At 40.4% G+C, this 21,865-nt stretch overlaps 1 protein-coding gene and 1 pseudogene across 1 annotated transcript; one reads left to right on the top strand and one right to left on the bottom strand.

Annotated features, from left to right (window-relative positions):
* Positions 1-615: 615 nt before the first annotated feature.
* Positions 616-1,589, top strand: LOC121770351 (annotated as a pseudogene).
* An 11,573-nt stretch (positions 1,590-13,162) lies between these two features.
* On the bottom strand, positions 13,163-14,118 carry LOC121770352 (serine/threonine-protein phosphatase 7 long form homolog). The gene is made up of 3 exons (XM_042167094.1): positions 13,724-14,118; positions 13,556-13,643; positions 13,163-13,477 (listed from the first exon to the last, which is right to left on the bottom strand). Exons 1-3 carry the CDS (start codon positions 14,116-14,118, stop codon positions 13,163-13,165), a joined length of 798 nt encoding a protein of 265 aa, XP_042023028.1.
* Between the last annotated feature and the right edge of the window lie 7,747 nt (positions 14,119-21,865).

The raw sequence follows: 21,865 nt of genomic DNA on the forward strand, positions 1-21,865 counted from the left end.
CTATGATCTGGAAAGTTAGACTCTCTAGCCTTTGCATATTACGAGCCAAATTTCCTAAGATTCCAAGCCACATGAGAAAAAGATTTCAAGAGCTACCCAAAATTAACCCAAGATCATGTCTTTCAAATCAAGCAAGATCTTCAGTTTGTCAAATCATCACTCATTCCTTAACGCCAGCCACCAAATTAGATTTTTTTTCCGCCTTTCCCAAAATGGATTTCAGCCCCGATGATGCCTTTGATCAATTCTGGGATCTGTTGAGAATGCAACCGCCGACTTCTGTTATTGATTTCACCAAGTTTTTTAGTGCAGTCGTCAAGACGCAGCAATACTCACTTGCCCTCCAAATTTTCAACAAAATGCTTCAAAGGGGTGCTCCCTTAGATCCCTACACACTGAATATTGCGATCGACTGCTTCTGCCGACTAAAAAGACCTAAGTTTGGGTTTGCAATTTTAGGCATAAGATCCCTACACATTGAATATTGCGATCCCTACATATTGAATATTGCGATCGACTACTCAAGATGTTTTAAAGAAGATGATATCGCATAAGGTCCGCCCTGATGTGTTTACCTTTAATATTTTTGTGGATGCTCTTTGCCGAGAGGGAAGGATGGAAGAGGCCGAACATATGTTGGTCGCTATGCTTCAAATCGATGTTCAACCTGACATTCTCACGTACAATGAATTGATGAATCGATATTGTTTCTTGGGGGAGATGGAGAAAGCTAGAAACGTTTTACAACTAGCAATGAAATCTGGCATCAAACCTAATCTTAGAAGCTACAATATTTTAATGAATGGGTACTGCAAAATGGGACGAGTTGATGAAGTTTGTGGTCTTTTTACTATGATTTTTGCTGAAGGTTTAGAGCACAATGATGTTTCTTATAGCACAATGCTTGAGGCCGTATTTCGTGTAGGTCGATGTGAATGGAAGCTCTATATGTGTGTCCCAATAGAATGACATACAGTATCTTGCTACAGGGTTTGTGCAATGCTGGTCGTATTGATGAAGCGTTTTCCATGTTGCATTCCATGGAAAACAAAAGCATCATTCCAGATATAGTAGCTTACAGTATACTCATTGAAGGATTGTGCAAAGATGATAAACTCAAACGAGCAAAGGATGTGTTTGACGATCTTCCTTCCAAAAATTTGGAGCCGAATGTTGTAACACATACAATTCTTATCCGTGCATTTTGCTAAAAAGGGTGGATAGAAGAAGCTAAGGATTTGATGATGCAAATGGCAAACAAAGGTTGTTTGCCTGATGTTGTAACATATACAGTCCTTATTGCTGCACTTTGCGAAAAAGGACGGATGGGAGAGGCTAAGGATATGATGACACAAATGGTGAACAAAGGTTGCTTGCCGAATAGTATGACGTACAATGTTTTTGTTCAAGGTCTTCTCAAACAGAACATGATGGACGATGTGATAATTGTATTGAAAGAGATGAATGCAAGACGGGGATGCACACTTAGCATCACCACTATTTCGGAGTTGAGTGAACCTCTACGATGGGAAGGTAAAGATAGTGTAATATTTGATATGGTTATAAAACTTTTACCAAAAAAGGTGTAGGCTAATCTGGTTGGATGATTTAGAAGATAGGAGTGTAGAAGTTCTTATTTATTTGTTAATTCCCTATGTTTAGGTATTGATTTTAAATACCTGACTTGTATTTTGATGGTTGAATTGTGGAGATTGATCAAGGCTCTGAAATACTTGCACATTACTTTCAGTTTTCAAGCAAGAAAACTGAGACTCAAGAATTTGCAAGAGAAAGAATAAGCAAAATCTAGTTAGAGTTCTAGGTTTGAATCGATAGCTTTGGAAAGAAGAAGCGTAAATGAGAAAATAGTACTACTCCCTCCGTCCCAGCTAAGATGACACATTCCTTAACAGACACGAGATTTTAAGAGTTATTGATTAATGTGTCTAATTGGAGAGAGAAAAGTCTGTGGGAGTATTAAAATAGAGATAGAAAGAAAGATGAATATTTTAATAGGGGTGGAAAAAAGTGGTTGAGTATATTAATTGGAGAGAAAAAGTTTTCAAAAAAAGAAATATGTCATCTTAGTTGGGACAAACTAAAAAGGAAAACGTGTCATTTAAGTGTGACTGAGTGAGTACATGTTAATTCTCAGTAAATAAAGATCTAAGTAGATTTCTGCAAGTTTTTTGGATTTTATTAAGAGAATATTACTATTCAGAGTAAATGTGGATAAAGAAAAATTCATTGAGAAATACTCCTATTTGCAAGAACAAATTCAGGCAACATATATTTCTTAATCAACAAGATTCATATTTATGATGTATGATTATGCTAAAAGCATGAAGTCATGATGCTGCCAATTTTTAAACTATTTTCATCGTAAAAATTCTCCATCAAATATGCAAGTTTATTTAGAATTTTCAAGTTTATTTGGATTTTATTAAGAAAAGACGCTCATCATCGTTGTATGGTAGACCCTGACGTTGAGACTCGCTTGCAACACCGTGGCTCGGTCCAGCAGTGTCTTCATTGACGACGTGTGTGATTCCTTCACATTCATCTTCGACTATCATGTTATACATGATGATGAATGCATATACGATATCAGCCAAATCTCCAAGGTAGAATAAACGCGACGGGCCTTTAACAAATGCCCAACGCGCTTGGAGATCACCAAAAGCCAGCTCCACATCCTTCCGAGCGGCCTCTTACTGTTGGGCAAAATAAGTCCTCTTCGGCTCAGTTGGGCATCTGATCGTCTTCCAAAAAAGGGCCACGATGGATAGATGCCATCAGCCAAGTGGTACCCCATCTTATACAGATTGCCGCTAGTAGTGAAGTCGATAGTTGGGCCTAAATACCTGCATTGCTGATTGAAGAGGAGCAAGGAATGGAGGACGTTGAGGTCGTTGTTCGACCCACAACACCAAAATAAGCATGCCAAATCCATAGCCGCTCGTCAATGGCTTCGAGTATGACGGTGGGGTGCGTGCCATTGAACCCGGTCGTAAACTGACCTCTCCACACAGTTGGGCAGTTCTTCCACTGCAGTGCATACAGTCTATGCTGCCCAGCATCCCCGGGAAGTTGTGTGTCCTCCCGTGCAAATCTAGCAAGAACTGGCACAGCTACGGTCGGCTTCCACAGATAGGTGTCTCCGAATGTCTTCCTCACCTCCCTCACAGAAATTCTTCAGACATTCGCGTCTCGTCTCGGCGACGTTAAGATATTCGTCGAACATATCGGCACTTCCTCCATAAGCCAGCGGTCGCACGGCAACCGTGCATTTATGCAGCGGCGACAATCCGATCTTGCCGGCTGCGTCGGTGCAGAGTGTTGTGATTTTTAGGGTGCAAATTAAGTACACAAAACAAGTAATAATTCCCTAAAAATACTACTTCTGCAAGTATATAGACGTGCAATGCGGTATAAAAGGTGTCGAACCCACAGGGAGGATATTAATTGTTAAAACTAGTAAACCTAACTAAAAAGCAGTAAAATAGTTTAATTTTGGGCTTTTGATCAAGAGGCGAGTGAATGACGAATCGAGAAAGTAAAATGCAAGGAAATCACGATAAAGAGGGAAGACTACTCCTAGCTTGTTTCGGGTCACTTGTTCACATGAATTCTAATGTCTAATTAATTTCCATTATTTATCGGGATCGTGTTGATTTTACGGTTTCACGCAGCTGATCACTGATCGTAGAATTTTACACCTAGGATAAGCTGATCACGTCTCCTAGGCTCTACTCACCAACCCCTCACTCCTACAGTCGCATAGTAAGCTCAGGATTGGCTTCTACGAACGTTCAACACATAAGATCCACCTCGGACTATCCCCTGATCAGCTTTAGCCTAGGGTTCCTAATCTATGTTAGCTCCCTACTCCAAGTTAAAGAGACATTGGAGTTAACGCCTTTACCAGATTAAGTTTCCTAGAAAAACCCAACACGGATTGAAATGACGACATAGATAAGAACCAAAACATGGAAATCTATCAAAACATAGTCATGGATTCATATTTACAAGCTCCCCTAACAAACTAGAAGTGATCCCTAAAATCTAGCCACTCATAGTGGGCAACAATACAAGAAGATGAGTAATTGCTACCATATGAGGCTTGATTTTAGGTGGAAGGGGGCTTGATCTTCTCTCTCCTTCCAAATATGGCTCTCAAGCTCTAAAATGCTCTTCAAAATTCGTCCCCAGCAGCCAAAGATGTCTTGGAATTCGTGCTCTAGCTATTTAAATAGTTAGGGCTCGAAAACAGGCCCAATAACATTTGCCCGGTCAGGCGATCTGTGATGTGAATCAAATAGTATATCTTTATTCCCATTGCTTTACATGATTTATATGGTTTAATGCTCGCAAAAGTATGTTTTATGGTCTAGGAAGTAGAATGGTTGGTGAAACGGGACATGGAATGAAGCTTGGGATGAGCACAAGGTCGTTGAAGAAAGTCGTGCAAAATGGCCAATTTGACAGACTGCCTAGTTTGCGTCAAAGTCCAGAATAGGCTGAAAAAGAGTCACTCTGTCGGGGGAATTTCATGCCTAAAAATTCACCCAGCTGGGTGAAAAAAAGTGCGAAAAACAAGTCCAATGAGCCCTCAAAAAGAGCCACCCGGCCGGGCGAATTTCATGCCCAATATTTCACCCGACCGGGTACGAAAACGCAATAACTGCTGAATTCAGTTTTCATATAGTTTGGAGTCAGTTTTTGGGGGAGATTCAAACAAATTTTGGACGAGAAAAGAGAAACGAAAAGAGAGAAAGAGAGGAGGAAGAAGGGAAGGAAGAAATTCCGGCCAATATTCCAACGATCCGTCTCCGAATCCTAATTCCACTCAAAGAGAGCATGATTCCAATGGTTTTTATTGCAAATTCCACCATGTGTTTAGCCTAAACTCTCTATGTCGCTCCAAGTTGTAATATAGGCTTTGTATGGATGTTTCTACACCATTTAATTCATGTGTTTTGTTACCAACAATGTGCTTACTGTTTATACACTACGTTTTTGGCTAATAATGTAGTGCTGTTATTTCCTTTGCTATTGTCTCTTTAACATAGCTCATGAATGTTTGTTTGTTGGTATGCTATTGAATTAGAATTGTTCAAAGGATAATTTGATAGTGGATTAAGTGGGTGATTATAGTAGATGTTTATTTTTCCCGCGCTTCCGCGGGAGTTTATATACATCGAAAATTCGTTCATAGGTTATGTGTTCAGCTAATTGTGAACTACTCATCGTGTACATGTTCAGTGTATGTGATTAGGTTGATGATTTAATCCCTTCATATGTTTCATTGTTAAAGGTGTAGAACAATACAAGTCTAGTGAGCAACTTGGAGTGGCATGTTTTCCCATTTGAAAAGTCTTTCTTTAGTAAATTTGTAGCTTTATTTTGTCAACAACTTTCAAAATCAAAAACTAAACCTTTGCATGTTTTTGTATGCTTTTAAGTATAATCAATCTCTCACCTCCATGTGGATCAAACTTTGAAATACTACTACGACGCTGTAATCTTGCAGTTTTGTAGTATTATTAGAGTTAATTAATTAAACTTGATAATTTGTGTGAACGGGTCTAGATACTCTAAAATACGCATCAATCTGCAACTTAAAAAAGCCCGGGTCAGGCGTTTTGTCTGACCCTCGACAAGGTCGGGCGTTCAAACGCCCGGTCGCGCGTTTTTCACTACATTGCACAATCTTTGTAAAACAGTTGTATCTTCTTCTACCGGACTCCGATTGAGACGTGCGAGGTGTCCACGCGAAGCTCTTTCGAAGATGAATGAAATGGCGGCCTTGTAGAAGCATTTGAAATTGATCTTGAAGGACTGATTACTGATCAGATTCGGACCTTTTTCCCTTTATCCTCTCTCTCTTTGATCTTGGTCTTTTGTCCTGCAATGTATCAAAATGAGTCTATTTTTCACCTTAAAAAGTATGTTAAGACAATGCAATATAGGACTACAATTTGATTCACATCACAGAGCTGGAAGTACTCATAACGCGCCGAAAGCGCGTTTACAATGCGCAAGAAAAGTGGCCGCTGCATTCTAAAACGTCGACGGAAAACTGTCGCAGGATAGTGTGGCACCTTGGCAAAGTAATCCGCGAACAGCCTATCGTGAGCCGCGGCATGGTTAAAGTGAATCGCCTTACGACGTCGGACTGGCCTAGGCACTGCCGCTTGTACCTTCCGTTGTCGTTTCGTTATCTCCGCTACGCGTTCCCACATCCGGGCAATGAATAGGTTGTTCTCGCTGGCGTCGGAATCGGAAGAGGAATTGAAAGACATTTCTAGTGAGAGAAAAATGAGAGTAGAGAAGGATGTGGTGTGTGAAATGAATGGGACAGTGAGGTATTTATAATAGGGGAAGAAATTTAATTAAAAAAAAATTATCGGCCCCGGCTCCCCTCAATGGGAGCCGATGACAGGCCCATGAAGAGCCGATCGCCCATCAGCTGAGACGATGGAGCGGCCCTGGGTATGGGAGCCGGTGGGAGCCGATGTGGTGGCCGATAGTGCTCTTAATAATTAATGCCTGGGTCTTAAGTTTTTTTGGCTGGTTTGACGGAGTAATAAACTTATTAGGTACTTACTCTTTTATTTTTTTTTTCTGTTTTACGCTTCATTCATCATGCCCTTTTACTACTGCTGTGGCATAGTTTATTGATATTTTTCTGTTGAACAGAGAATTCATATATTAATATTTTGAATCCTCTGCTTTGCATAATCTATCCTAATCTAAAGTGGAAGTTTGATGAAAAGTCCTTAATACCCTTTTTTAAGGGAAAATAAAAAGATGAGGTGTCTTCTATTCAAAAATAATTTTTTAAGGCAAAAACAATTGGACAAATAATAGCCCAATAAAATGCTAACTTCTTGAAGAAGTTTTAAAACACATTTAAATAGTGCACTACCATTAAATGTTTTTTATAATTAAGTTATTAAATTTATATATTAATTAGACTTATATTTGAGTTAAATTGGAATTGTGTTAGAGAGTTTAGTTTGTCTTCCATTTATTTAGGTTAAAATTGAGATTTAATCATTTATTGCAATACTTTTTCTCCGAATTAATTCACAAGCTAAACGACAACACATATATGTAATGCTTACAATTTTCATCCTATATTTACTCAATTAAAGTTTTTAGTTCTTATACTTTAATTCGCCTCTAATTAAACAATATTACTAAGTTTATAGATTAAACTAAGGAATAAGATGACATTATATATATTTAAAATTAAATCTAACTTATAAAGTTTGTATAACTTCTTAATATAAAGAGTAGTGTAAATTCTCACATTATTCAAAACAAACAAGATGCATAAAATATTATCGTTATTTTAAGTGATAGTAGTAATTTACTTTTTATACGTATATGTGGCGGGAAGTAAGAAATTTATTCTTTCCAATATAAAAAATTCATTTAGTCTTTGGCAATGTATATCAAGTTATGCTATGGTCTGAAATTAAAAGAAAAAAATAAACAGTCAACTAAAATGTGATTATTGGATAATACAAATTTTCTAACTTGACTTCTCAAAATTTTTTTAAATTTATATGATTTAAATTATTCATATATTTAATGTGGATATGTTTAATATTCCATATATTTTTTTCAAATTAATTTTTATAAATTAAGCTATTAAATTTATATATTAATTTGCCTTTTATTTGGATTAATGACTTGCATAGCACTTTCAATAAACATCTTTACTCACACATATTTTCTTTATTTGTATATCTTATTCTAATTAATTCATATTCTTAGATCATTAGTCACACATCTTATTTTTGTCATTAATTTTATTATTTTTACTTCACGTAGATTATAAAATAAAATTGCATAAATGTTTCATTCACTGGGGAGTAGTAAATTCTTCATTTTGTTTTTTTAAATCTCCATATTGCTTTCAATTCTTATTTTCTATATATTTATTATATTTTATATTCATTATTTGAAACTCTTATGTCCCGTGCATAGCTCGGGTGTTAATGCTAGTGTCTTTAAATCATATCTTTGCTACTGTTTTGAATCAACAGTGCTTAAAACGCACATAATTCACCAGGTATGATGCATTTCATTCATTTTCTTTTTCTCTTTATTTTCTTTTGTGAGAAAATCGGGCTTATAGGGCAGTTGGCCTTTAAAATTAGGTAAATGTACCCATTTTGTTATCTATTCCATTTATGGGAAAAACGCCAACGAAAATGGCGTGTCTTTAACTAAAAACGCCACTGGTAAAGGCGTGTCATTCCGTAAAACGCCAACACAGTTGGCGTTTTAATATGGCAACGTATTTTGCTCGTATTTTCAATCGATATACTTAAATTATAACACGCCAACAAAGTTGGCGTGTTTAATAATAAAGGCGCCTGTCTTGAACACGCCAACCTGGTCAACCTGGTCAGCGTTTTTTCTGTTGCAACATATTTCCCAGATCTCCCCCAAAATCGCAAACCCTAGTCACATTCCCTCCCCAAAACGCGAAAAACCTTCCAAAAACGCGAAAAACGCGAAAACGCTTGCCTTGGTCGGGTCGACCCGGTGGTGGATTGAAGCGTGTAGATTTCGATTTTGGCTCATTCTTCCAAATATTAGTCCTCGCAATCGGTTAGTATATCTAATTTTTTACACTTTCTTCCAAACATTAGTCTACCAATATTTGATGGATTATTATGATAGTATATATTGTAGTGTAATTTATATAATTATTTGACGGATTGTTATAGTATTATAAATTGCATTGTAATTAATAGAAATATTTTGACCAATTGCTATGGCATTATATGTTGTAGTATATCTAATTTTTTACCCATATTTGATAGGTTGTTATGATAGTATATATTGTAGTGTACTGTAAAGAAATATTTTTGACCAATATTTGTGTTTGACATAAATGCAGATAGTATGACGTGGTGTGTCTATTTATATTAGGGTGGAAAGATAATTCCCGGAACAGTTATTTCATATGATCCTCCTTTTGCAAAAGGATTGATTATGTTGGATGAAAGTATTTCCTACGATAAGCTTGTGGAAACAATTTGTGAAAGGATGGGGATAAACATATTTGAAAACAAACTTCAAATAGTATGGAAACGTCATATATTGTATGGATCTTCAATCACGTATATAGGTATTTTACTAGAAGAAGTATACATGCCACTAATGTTTAGTGAGAGTATGACTACAGGAGGTCAAATTGAATTGTATGTTGAGTATTCGTCAATTACTCAACAACATAGTCATCTTCTCATGAGTAATGATGTTGGTACGTCTACGAGAGGCCGAGAACCATATTTCACTGCAACACAAGATTTTGATGTTGGTACGTCTACGAGAGGCCAAGAACCATGCTTCGATACAACACAAGATTTTGATGTTGGAGGCGTGCATTTAGGGGACAGTGACAACTGTGATGTGGTTGAGGCCATAATTGGTCCTGATAAAGCCGACTTTCTTGATCCACAATCACCTTATGATTCTGAAGATGTCGACCCGGATAGTATAGATTCAGATGGTGCTTCATCGGATGAGGACCAATTTGTTGCTGCAAGAACATCCATTCCGATTGGAGAAACAGTGGTTGGAGAAACATCAATTGGAGGAAGAGCAGTACGAGAAAGAGTAGTTCCACAGTTCCCACAGCCTGGTATGAACTATTTTCGCACCTTACCAGGTCCATATGATAGTTTTGATCCAAAAAACTTTGAGTCTGATGATCTCAATGTGCATTATTGGAGTGAAAAAGATTCGAGCAATGTCAGTTTGCATACTAAATTTAAAACCAAATTGGAATTGAAGTCAGCTGTGACTTTTTGGCATTTGGAAAAAATCCGACAATATACAGTTGCTGAAAGTAAAGGAAAGAGATGGCATGCAGTTTGTAAGTGGCCACAAGGAAATCCGAAAGATAAGTCCTTACCGCCATGTTTGTGGGAGTGCCGAGCAACATTGAGGATGCATGATGAACACTAGCAAATTAGAGTGTTTAGCACTGCTCATACTTGCATGGGGGATCGTAATTATAATGGGCACGCTAATCTTTCGTCGGGTATGATAGCGCTGAGTGTTCGACATCAGATAGAAAACGATCATTGCTACAAGGTAAAAGCAATTGTGGCGGATATTGAAAATAGATTTCATGTGAAAGTTAGTTACAAGAAAGCATGGTATGCTCGGAGGAAAGCTATTGAGCTTGTGTATGGTTCGTGGGAGTGGAATTTCAAAGTTTTACCAGCTTATTTGAATGAAATGCAAAGACAAAATCCTGGTACAATTGTCGAATGGTTGCATGATGACAGATTAAGCAACGGTATGAATAAGGTTTTCAAGTACGTATTTTGGGCTTTTGGTCCAGCTGTGGAGGTTTTTCAACTATGCAAACCAGTTTTAACCGTTGATGGAACTCATCTACGTGGACGATATCGAGGTAAAATTCTTATTGCCGTTGGATTTGATGCTAATAAGAAATGTTTGCCTATTGTATATGCCATTGTTGATGAGGAAACCATACAAAGTTGGAATTGGTTTATGGAACGTATTAGACTTCACGTAGCCAAGCATGAAATATGTGTAATATCTGATAGGCATGTGGGAATCATAGATGCAATGAATTCTCCCATATGGAAAGAAGAACCCAATGTGGGGCATCACAGATTTTGCTTGGTACATGTTAGAAAGAATGTTTTGCAGAATCACAAAGGCATCATGGTAAAAAAACTTGTTTGGAAAATTGGTATTGCTACCAAGAAAACAAAGTTTAAGATCAGACGTCGTTTACTTTGAACCATCAACAATGAGGCTGTGCAGTACCTTGATGCCATGGAGTTAGAAAAATGGAATTTGGCGTATGACAAACACAAAAGATGGGGTGAGATGACCACTAATATGGTGGAATCTTACAACAATGTGTTGAGAGGCGCAAGACAACTCCCAATTAATGCTTGCATTGATCTGATATTTTGGAGGACAATAAAATGGTTTAATGAGCGGTCAATTGCATCAACACAGTGTGCCACACCACTTACCCCGTGGGCCCATGAAAAGGTGTACAGAAATGATGTAAAAGGTCAATTACATAATGTGAGAGTCCCAAACACAATTGCAGGGCTTTATGTGGTTCGAACAAAGCGTCGAATTGGTGGAAAGGGTGGTAATAAGTGGAAGGTAAAGTACTTGGAGTCGAACTGCAAATGTCAAAAGTGGCAGATGTGGAGACTTCCATGTTCACATGCAGCGGCAGTTGCGCGGTTTAGAAACGAGCCCATGCTGTCGCTTGTTGATCCCGTATACCGCACAAGTGTTTGGGTACACCAATATTCTACAGTGTTCAATCTAATCAGACACCAAGATTATTGGGCCGTGCCTGAATGGACTTTGCAATGTTCATGAGCTCAGTTAATGCCTAAAAGTCACGGTCGATACCGTACTACTAGGATTCCTAATCAGATGGATGTCCGTGAAGCTGACCAGCCATGAGCCCAACGCCGATGTAAACATTGCCTTCAACCAGGGCACGACAGACGCAACTGCCAGAATGCTCTTTCAAGGATGGATACTCAGTTGGTAGATGATGCCGAGCACGATTTTATGCCTCCACCTCCAACAAGATCTGCAGTTCGAGGTCGTCATTCTATCAGCCACACTGATGATGCCGAGCACGATTTTATGCCTCCACCTCCACCAAGATCTGCAGTTCGAGGTCGTCATTCTGTCAGCCACACTGGTGGTACAGGCGAAGACATCGGGCTCAGTTATGTCCCACATTCTCCGCCTAGATCTTCTGTGCGATACGATTTTTTCGGGGTTGATTTAGAGAATGTCGTTGTGGAAGATACTCCTCATCCGCCAGAATCGGGAAGGGTATCCGTAGCTTCTTTACGCGGAGAAGGCGAGACAATTGAACGTGTAACAACTATTTAGCTGAATTGAACATTGTTCTGTTTATAATCGTAGTTATTTATTGAATTGAACATTGTAACGTTTTACTTATATTTTGGCGAGTCATGGAATACACAAAATGTAAAATCTAGTTTATTTAAAAACGCCACTCAAGATGGCGTTTTTCCTGAAAGCGCAATCTAAGTTGGCGGGTTTGTGTAGAAAACGCCATTTACGTAGGCATTTTTAAATAGAAACGCCTATGTCATTGGCGTGTTTTAAAAACGCCAACGCCGCTTGGGGTGTTTGTTCAGAAACTCAGCCTTGGCGTGGCAAAAAATTGCAAAAAATTTTCAAACTTAAAAACGCCATCGTGAGTGGCGTGTTTCAAAAAATTTACCAATAAAAATTATAAGAGTTCAAATTATCAATATGCATACGTATAAAAAGCGGATTTATCAAATTACTAATATACATACGCCAAATCAATGAAAAAATACCAATATCAATACAATATATCAAATTACTAATATAAAGCGTTCAAATCAATGTAAAAACACTAATATCAAAAGTTCGGGAAATGTTCACTCGTCTCGCCTTTTCCGCATAAACAGACTACGGATTCCCTTCCCGATTCTGGTCTTAGGGATTCTAGACGGAGGAGTATCTTCAACGACGGCATTCTCTAAATCAACACCAAAAAAGTCGTCTCTCACAGAAGACCGAGGTAGAGATTGTTGATCGCTGAGACCGAAATCTTCTCCTGTACCACCCGTGTGGCTGACAGAGTGACGACCCCGCACGACAGATCTTGGTGGAGGTAGAGCCACAAAATCGTCATCAGAATCATCAACCAACTGAGTATCCATCCTTGATGATGACGACTCTCCACCAACTTTCTTCTTTCCACGCCGCTTCACTTTTTGCCGCACGGGCATGTCAAGGTCCAGCTCAGAGCGCTGTGAAGGACGGTAGTCCATCGTCTCAGCTTCCCCACATATCTGGAGGCCATCTTCAACCATTCTCGAAATGGTGAATAAATCCGGCCGTCCTGACATGTCTTGCTCCCTAAGAAAGTGGCGTATTTTGTGAAGGGTCTCCACCTACAATTTTCAGTGTTAATTACATTTCATCATATGAATATAAATAAAGAATAGTTGTTGAAATCTACCGCGTAGTGATGAGAGGCAGCCGTTTCATGGATGCCCTCAGGAGAATGCACCCCAGGTTTTGTTAGGTACACCACGGTTATCCGGCGAAACTAATCCATGTACTCATCAGTAGCAACAGGCACCAATGAGTACTCCAAATCAACATACACCGTGTCGTGCCTATTATGCCAATCTTGTATATGATTGGCGTGCCACTGAACCCAGTTCCGACCTGCTTTGCCACGTCGATCCTGTTTCGTAAAATCAGATCCGTGGAACCCAATCCCAAATTGTCGCAACACCCGCTGTGGCATGTGTGGCTCAACCATATTCCAGCAGATTAGTGTTGTCATCGACGTCCATATAGGACGACCGGCAACAGAAACATCCGGCAGATTTCGCGATTCATACGGCCTCCAAATAAACTAAATATGAAACTTATTTAGTCAAAACAAGTTCAATCAAAACAACACACTAGCAACAATTAAGGTTACGTAAATTACCTGATTGGCATGCATTGTTGAGAACTGATCTCTGAAAGTTTCAATGCAATGCCCCGGTGCTTTTACATAAGAGGCCCGACCAGTCCATCTACAAAAATTAAATTATGAGCGAACAACACAAAAATCAATAAAAATTATGCTTAAAAGAGTAATTAGTGGACAACTTACGCGACTGCACATGGTAAGTAGTCTACGGGCGCGGGGTTCAGCATCTGCGGTCTAATAATTGGGATTCTTTCCCAAGCCCATAGTTGTAACAATGTAAGAGCTCCCCCGACATCGGTCCTCTTACCAAGTGCAGCTTCACATAGATTGTGGTACAAGCAGGCAAGAGTCGCACCTCCCCAGCTATAGCTACCACATTGTTCTATATCCATGAAAAACTGAAGGTAGAAGAAGGGAATTTTATTACCGGTAGCGTTCGGGATCAGTAGACCACCCAGTAACAGCAGACAATACACACGAGCACGTTGATTGTACATGTATTGCTCGTGGTCATCACTCAACTCAATCCGGAATAAAGCCAAGAAAATCCAAACAAACATCCTTCCAATAGTTGACATTCTTAGTGGGGATGTAACCCGTCAAAGGCTCACCGTCAGTTTTGAGGCCCCATAAGACCTCCACGTCTTCTAAGCTCACAGTCGCTTCACCGACTGGAAAGTGAAACGTGTGAGTCTCTGGCCTCCAACGTTCAATCAAAGCGGTGATAAGATGGTGGTCAATGTCTTTCGGTTGACCACACCTCAACATCCCGCCGAACCCCATCTCATCTATAACCGCCAAAACACGAGGATTTATGGGAACATCCCATATGATTCCTTCGTATCTTCTACACCGTACGTCTTCCGATGGCACTCCTGCCCATATGTTATTAGAGACGTGTTGTCTCTGCAGATATAATACGGAGGGTTCCTCAGGACCATATAAGAGCCGACGACGAGAAGTTGAAGAAGATGCCATAAATTACCTACACAACATTCATATTCCAAATTAAACAATAAACAAACCTAAACAAATTCAATAATTACAAACAATTTAATACAATATCACAAAATGGAACACCTATATCAAATAATTCACAATACACAACTTCAACATCATAACACAATTCACCTACACAAAAGTAACAGTTCAAATAAACAATATACATCAATTTTCCACCAATTCAACTTACCCAATTTTAGTTTGACCAACCTAACAATTTCAATTTCAATTTCAACCTAACAATATACACAAAATTAACATTTCAAACTACAAAAAAGACATTAACCAAAACCCACATAAACCAAATCAATTTGCCCAATTTTTAAGCTATAAAACCCTACGATTTTGTTTTATAATCAAATTTATACACAAATTCACTTAAACCCAAACAATCCAACATAATAATCAACACTAACGTCATACAAATAATCCATATGCACAATATTTCAACTCAAATCGCAACCCATTACAAACCCTAGCTAAGTATCCAACAATTACTCTAATAATGTAAAAGATAAGCATACTAACCGAATAAATTGGACGAATTTGGGGAAAACTAGCACCGATTGATGAATGGAGGGCGAAATCACAAAGACACGGAGGAATTTGCAAAGGATTTGGCCGCTGCTAGAGAAAATCGCGAAGTGTGTGTGTGTGGTGTGAATTTTTCGCGACTGGCTGCTGGTATATGCTTATGTACAAAGACGTCAATGGTGTTGGCGTCTTTTAGTTAAAGACGCAAATTATGTTGGCGTGTTTTATTCAAAACACGCAAATCCTGTTGGCGTCTTTTTGTAAAGACGCAAATGATGTTGGCGTCTTTTATCACAAACACGCCACACGGATTAGCGTGTTAATTTAACACGCAATTTTCATCGGCGTGTCTAATTTCATAAACACGCATTCCGTATAGGCGTTTTATTGTATACACGCCATCGTGATTGGCGTGTTTAAATGTACTGTAATTGGAGTAAATACGGGTAAAATACTTGAACATTGTAAAACGCCATTCTAGTTGGCGTTTTTACTTAATAAAAACGCCTTTCCTATTGACGTTTTTCCTATATATGGAATAGATAACAAAATGGGTACATTTACGTGATTTTAAAGGCCAACTGCCCTAGAAACTTGATTTCCTCTTCTTTTGTTGTGTGCTTTTAATCACAATCTATCCTAGTTTTCTATTGATATCAGACTTGAAAATATCGATATCCAAATTGATTATCCACTTTCTATCTTCTCACTTGAAGGCTAGCTTCTTTTTTATTCTCATTATTCTGATTTTATAAAAAGTTCAAATGTCTGAGCAATGTGATTGATAGGGACTCCGAGGATATCACGACTTCATCAAGCGCAGCTGCTCTGTGCAGGAGGAAAACCAAACAAACACAGCTGCCCCCCAACCGATTGTGGAACAACGAGTACAAGACGTGGCAAGGGACAAGAAGAGCACAAGGAAAGAGAGGCCGAGAAGGAATGCGGGCAGGACCGCGAAGTATCGCGACTACACGTCGCATTAGAAGATATCATGATACGGAGACTACTACTGCTCCGATCATCGAGACTCAGGCAGAGGTGACCGGACCGCATCAGCATGCCGACGAACCGCAACAACATGCAGAGGAGCCAAGAATTGAGGAGCCTGCGGAGGAGTTCGCTACGACAGAGGTCGAGGAAATACCAAGGAAGACGACGGGGCTCAGCGATCGACCCCGGAGGCAGCCGAAGCCGGTGATCAGATATGGCGACTTCGTCTCGCGATGAAGAAGCAGAGGAGACGTGTTTATTTAGTTATTTTTCTTACTTAGTTAATAGCTTATTTTCGGTTATTTTAATTAGTTTATGGACTATTTTGATTTATTTTTTAGTCGAGCCCAATAAGCTCCTTTTCGGGTTTTCTTGTCGATTCTTTCCCGGATCGCAAAAGAGAGTCGAATCGTCTAGGGTCCTTAGATATAAAAGGGAGGAATTGATAAGGTTCCTTGTGAGGGAATCCTTCCATGTGCCCAAGAAATACCCAAGGTAGTGTTTGATCTCACTTTTTAGTTAAGATAAAACAAAGATAAGTTGAGCTAGCCACAAAAACTAGGCTCAAAATGGATTTTGATGGAGAGAAAAGAAGGTGAGAAAAAAGTGTAAAGAAGGAGGAATCCTCTTTGAGGACCTATGACCTCCCACAAGAAGATGTGGGCAACCCTAGGCTACTTTCACCCAAAGCAAATACTCCATTGGCTCCACATTCATGACTACACAACCATAAATGCATACCTATACTTGATTTAGCCAAATGAACATAAAACAAGCAACCTACAATGTAGGAATTTGGATAGAAATCTCACATGGGAGATGCTCTCAAAGGAGTCTTCATAATAACATTCATCAAAAGTCCCCTCTAAAGTCTTACAAAAAGGATATTTATAGTTAGGGTTGGAAACCCAAGAAAAGGCTAAAAAAACAAGAAAAAACGGCTGTAAAAGTTGAATCGCCCGGCCGGGCGTTTTGGGAAAGTGAAATCGTCCGGTTGGGCGAACTTTCTGGATTCGGCGCTGCTTCTTCAAACGCCCGGTCGGGCGTTTTGGGATGGTGAAATCGCCCGGTCGGGCGAACTTTCTGGACTGTAGACGATGCTCAGCGCACAAACGCCCGGTCGGGCATTTTGGAGGTGTGGATTCGCCCGACCGGGCATTCCATCTGCCTCCTCCATTCCCCTCCTAATGAAGTTTGAAACGCCTTCCCGAAGCTTTTGTCTCATTGATCTTGTGACGGGCCTTCCGGGCAGCTTAAGGGGATTCGTGGTCGGGTCAGCCCGGGCCTTGGACTTCCCGTTTGTATCATCCTCTCCCTCTTGAGAAGGATTTGTCCTCAAATCTGGGTCGTCCCCTACAAAATCAAACGGGCTCAAGTCAGCCACATTAAAAGTACAACTCACGTTATACTCACCGGGAAGATCAATGATGTAGGCATTGTCGTTCACACGCTCTAGGACCATAAATGGGCCATCCCCTCGCGGGGCAAGCTTGGATCTTGCTTTGTCGGGAAAACGTATTTTCCGAAAGTGTACCCACACCCAATCTCCGGGGTTGAACAACATTTTCTTTCGCCCTTTATTCACCCTTTGAGCTACTTGTTCCCCCATCTTGCGGATTCGTTCTTGCACTCGAGAGTGCACGTCTTGTACAAACTTGGCCTTCTCCATCCCACCTACATCAACCATATAAGACAAAGGCAAATCGGCCGTGGACAAGTCCAACGGGGTGAGTGGATTGAAACCATAGACAACCTCAAAAGGGGATTGTTGGGTGGTGGAATGTATGGTCCTATTATAAGCAAATTCGGCTATAGGCAAACATTCTTCCCAAGAAGTTTTATTTTCAAAAACCAAGGCACGGAGAAGACTTCCCAATGAGCGGTTTACAACTTCCGTTTGACCATCTGTTTGGGGATGTGCGGTGGTAGAGAAAAGGAGTTTGGTGCCCATCCTACCCCAAAGTGTTTTCCAAAAGAAACTCAAAAATTTGACGTCTCTATCACTTACAATAGTTCTCGGGACCCCATGGATTCTTACAACCTCCTTGAAAAATAAACTAGCAACGAATTTGGCATCACTTATCTTCCGACATGGAATGAAGTGAGCCATTTTGGAAAGCCTATCCACCACCACAAAGATGCTATCATTTTTCCGATGAGACATTGGGAGACCTAGAACAAAGTCCATGGACAAGTCTACCCAAGGATGTGTAGGAGTAGGCAAAGGGGTGTAAAGACCATAATTGTTAGATTTAGACTTGGTTTGCCTACACTCTAAGCAACTACTACAAAACTTTTCAACATGCTTCTTCATGCAAGGCCAAAAGAAATGCTCACTTAGTATGTCAAAAGTTTTAAGCAACCCAAAATGACCCATTAGGCCCCCTAGGTGAGCCTCCTTAATCAACAAATTTCTCAAAGAGCATGAAGGTATGCACAACCTATTCTCTCTAAAAAGATAGCCATCCAACTTATAGTATTTATCAGAAGCACCTTTTTCACAAGCTCCATAAATAGAAGAAAAGTCATGATCATGCTCATAAAGGTCTTTAATAAACTCAAATCCAACATAATTGGAGGCACACATAGTAAGTACACGCTTTCTCAAACACACGGTATCACTCACAAGTAAAGTGCCATCATGCAAGGTCTCAAAAGGTTTCCTAGAAAGAGCATTGGCAACCACATTGTCCTTTCCCTTCTTGTACCTAATGACATAGGGAAAAGTCTCTAGGAAAACACTCCATTTAGCATGTCTTTTATCAAGTTTATGTTGCCCTCCTAAGAACTTAATAGACTCATGATCCGTGTGTATCACAAACTCCTTATGCATCAAGTAGTGTTGCCAATTCTCAAGGCAACGGACTATAGCATACAACTCCTTGTCGTACGTGGGGTAGTTCAATTGGGCTTGATTTAGTTTTTCCGAGAAGTAAGCTATGGGCTTACCCTCTTGCATGAGAACTCCCCCGATCCCCACACCACTTGCATCACACTCAAGTTCAAAAGTTTTATCAAAATTAGGGAGTGCTAGTAAGGGAGCATGCGTGAGGTCATTTTTCAAAGTACTAAACGCTCTCTCTTGCTCCCCCCCCCCCACTTAAACTCAACATTTTTTTTGACAAGGTAGTTCAAGGGTGAAGCTTTTGTGGAAAAATCCCTAACAAACCTCCTATAGAAGCTAGCAAGGCCATGAAAAGACCTAACCTCACTCACATTCCTAGGTGTTGGTCATTCCCTAATGGCTTTCACCTTTTCCTCATCTACCCTCACTCCTTCCTTTCCCACAACAAAATCAAGAAAAACAACCTCATCAACACAAAAGGTGCATTTATGCAACTTGGCATATAAAGCATGCATTCTCAACACTTCAAGCACATTCCTAAGATGACTAGCATGCTCTTCAACACTACGACTATAAATCAAGATATCATCAAAATATACCACCACAAATTTCCCAATAAAAGGACGAAGCACATGATTCATCAAACGCATGAATGTAGAAGGGGCATTAGTTAAACCAAAAGGCATCACAAGCCATTCATATAGGCCAAATTTGGTTTTGAAAGCGGTTTTCCATTCATCTCCCTCTTTCATGCGAATTTGGTGATATCCACAAGCCAAATCAATTTTAGAGAAACATATAGAGCCACAAAGATCCTCTAACATGTCGTCTAACCTAGGTATATGGTGTCTATATTTGATGGTGATTTTGTTAATTGCCCTACAATCTACACACATCCTCCAACTTCCGTCCTTCTTAGGTACAAGAATGACGGGTACGGCACAAGGAGATAGAGATTCACGAATTAGACCTTTGGCAAGAAGTTCCTCGACTTGCCTTTGTAGCTCTTGTGTCTCCTTGGGGTTCGCCTTGTATGCGGCCCGGTTTGGGAGTGATGATCCCGGCAAAAAGTTAATTTGATGCTCGATCCCCCTCATGGGAGGGAGTTTACTCGGGAGTTCCTCCGGGAATACATCTTCAAATTCCTGCAACACACTTTGGACAATCAAAGGATACGGGTCAAGGTTAGTAGCTAAGCACAAATCCTTACGGACCATGAGGAGAACGGAGAGGTGATTGTTTAGTGCCCACCCAAGGTCGGTTTTACTAGCTATCAAACATTCCTTTCCTTCTCTTGTTTGTGGGTGCTCTCCTTTGGGCGCTTTTATTTTTCTCTCACCACCCCCACTCTCACTTGGCTTTTTTAGCTCACATTCTTCTACTAGCCTTTTTTCCCTATCTCTCTCTCTTTCCTTTTGTAGATGTTGGCTAGCCTCAAACACGGCACTAGGTAGCAATGGCTTCAAACGAACCTTCAACCCATTGAGCATGTAGAAATATTCATTCGTGAAGCCATTTTTGTAGGCTCTTCTATCAAACTCCCATGGCCTCCCTAGCAAAACATGACATGCCGTCATAGGAATGATATCACATAGGATTTCTTCCTCAACTTCCCCAATCTTCAATGGAACTTTGCATTGAGCCTTCACCTTCAACTCCTCGGAATCCCCTAACCATTGCAATTTGTAGGGGTTTGGGTGTTTAAGTACCTTCAATCCCAACTTGGCCACCAACCGGTCACACACCACATTTGTACAACTCCCTCCATCTATGATGACCAAGCACGTCTTGGACTTCACCTTACACTTCATATGAAAGATGTTGCACCTTTGCTCCTTATGCTCCTCAAGGTTGGGTTGTACATTGAGCATTCGGAGTACAACCATAGCCCTTAAAGGTGTATCTTCATCTTCGCCACTAGAAAAAGCTATGTAGGTGTCCGGGCTCACTTCTTTAGTGCCCACACCCTCCCCATCTTCTTCATCTTCCTCACTATACACGCTACCATCTTGCCCGATAACCATTACCCCGTTGGTTTGGGCACTCACGTGCATAATGGCCATACCCCTTGCACTTGAAACATTGAACCTTCTTGTCTTCCATAGTGGCTATAGCTTTAATAGGTTGAGTACCCGGTAAAGCCTTAACGATCGATCTCCCTTGGGTATTTGGATTGGCCATGTTTTCCACCTTCTTGCCGGGAGCGCTCCACTTGCTAGTCCCCGTCCCTCCGGTTTGGCTAGACGCCCATTTAGCCCGGCTAGAAACCAACTCCTTACTTTGCCTCTCAAAAGTGTCGGCAAACCCAATCACCTCATCCAAGGAAATTCCCCTCAATGCCTCCACTTGCACCTTGTGCTTCAAGTTGATGTTAAGGCCATGGATAAATCGATCTTGAGTCGCCTCTTCTCGCTCCTCCACCCCTACCTTGCTCATCAATGATAGGATATGCTCTTCGTCCCTTGCTTCAAATCTTGAAACTCCCCTCGAAGTCGGAGGAAATAGGACTTTGGTACAAAGGTAGTCCTCATGAGCTCACACAACTCCGCCCACGAACCCACTTCTCCTCCCCTAACCATCCTTCTCCTCCTCATCGTATCATTCCACCATGTATCCGCATTGCCACGAAACTCGGCTATTGCCACCTTCACCTTATCACTTTCCGAAAAGTTATGGAGTGAGCAAATTTTGCTCATTTGTGACTCCCATTCCAAGTAGGCCTCGGGATCAAACTTGCCGTGGAACTCGGGAATTGTGTGCTTGATAGACTTGGTGGGATCATCATACCGCGGCTCCATCTCCTCCTCATAGTTTCTATATCTTCCATGCCTACCATTCCACCCATGGTGCCCCATGTTTCCATTCCCTCTTCCGCCCATCATGTTCCCGAACCTACCATTCCTATTCCCATTCCGTTCTCCTCCTTGTCCCCCACGCCCCCCATGATCGTA

This window comes from Salvia splendens, chromosome 16 (assembly GCF_004379255.2).
Source record: "Salvia splendens isolate huo1 chromosome 16, SspV2, whole genome shotgun sequence".
NCBI classification, from domain to species: domain Eukaryota; kingdom Viridiplantae; phylum Streptophyta; class Magnoliopsida; order Lamiales; family Lamiaceae; genus Salvia; species Salvia splendens.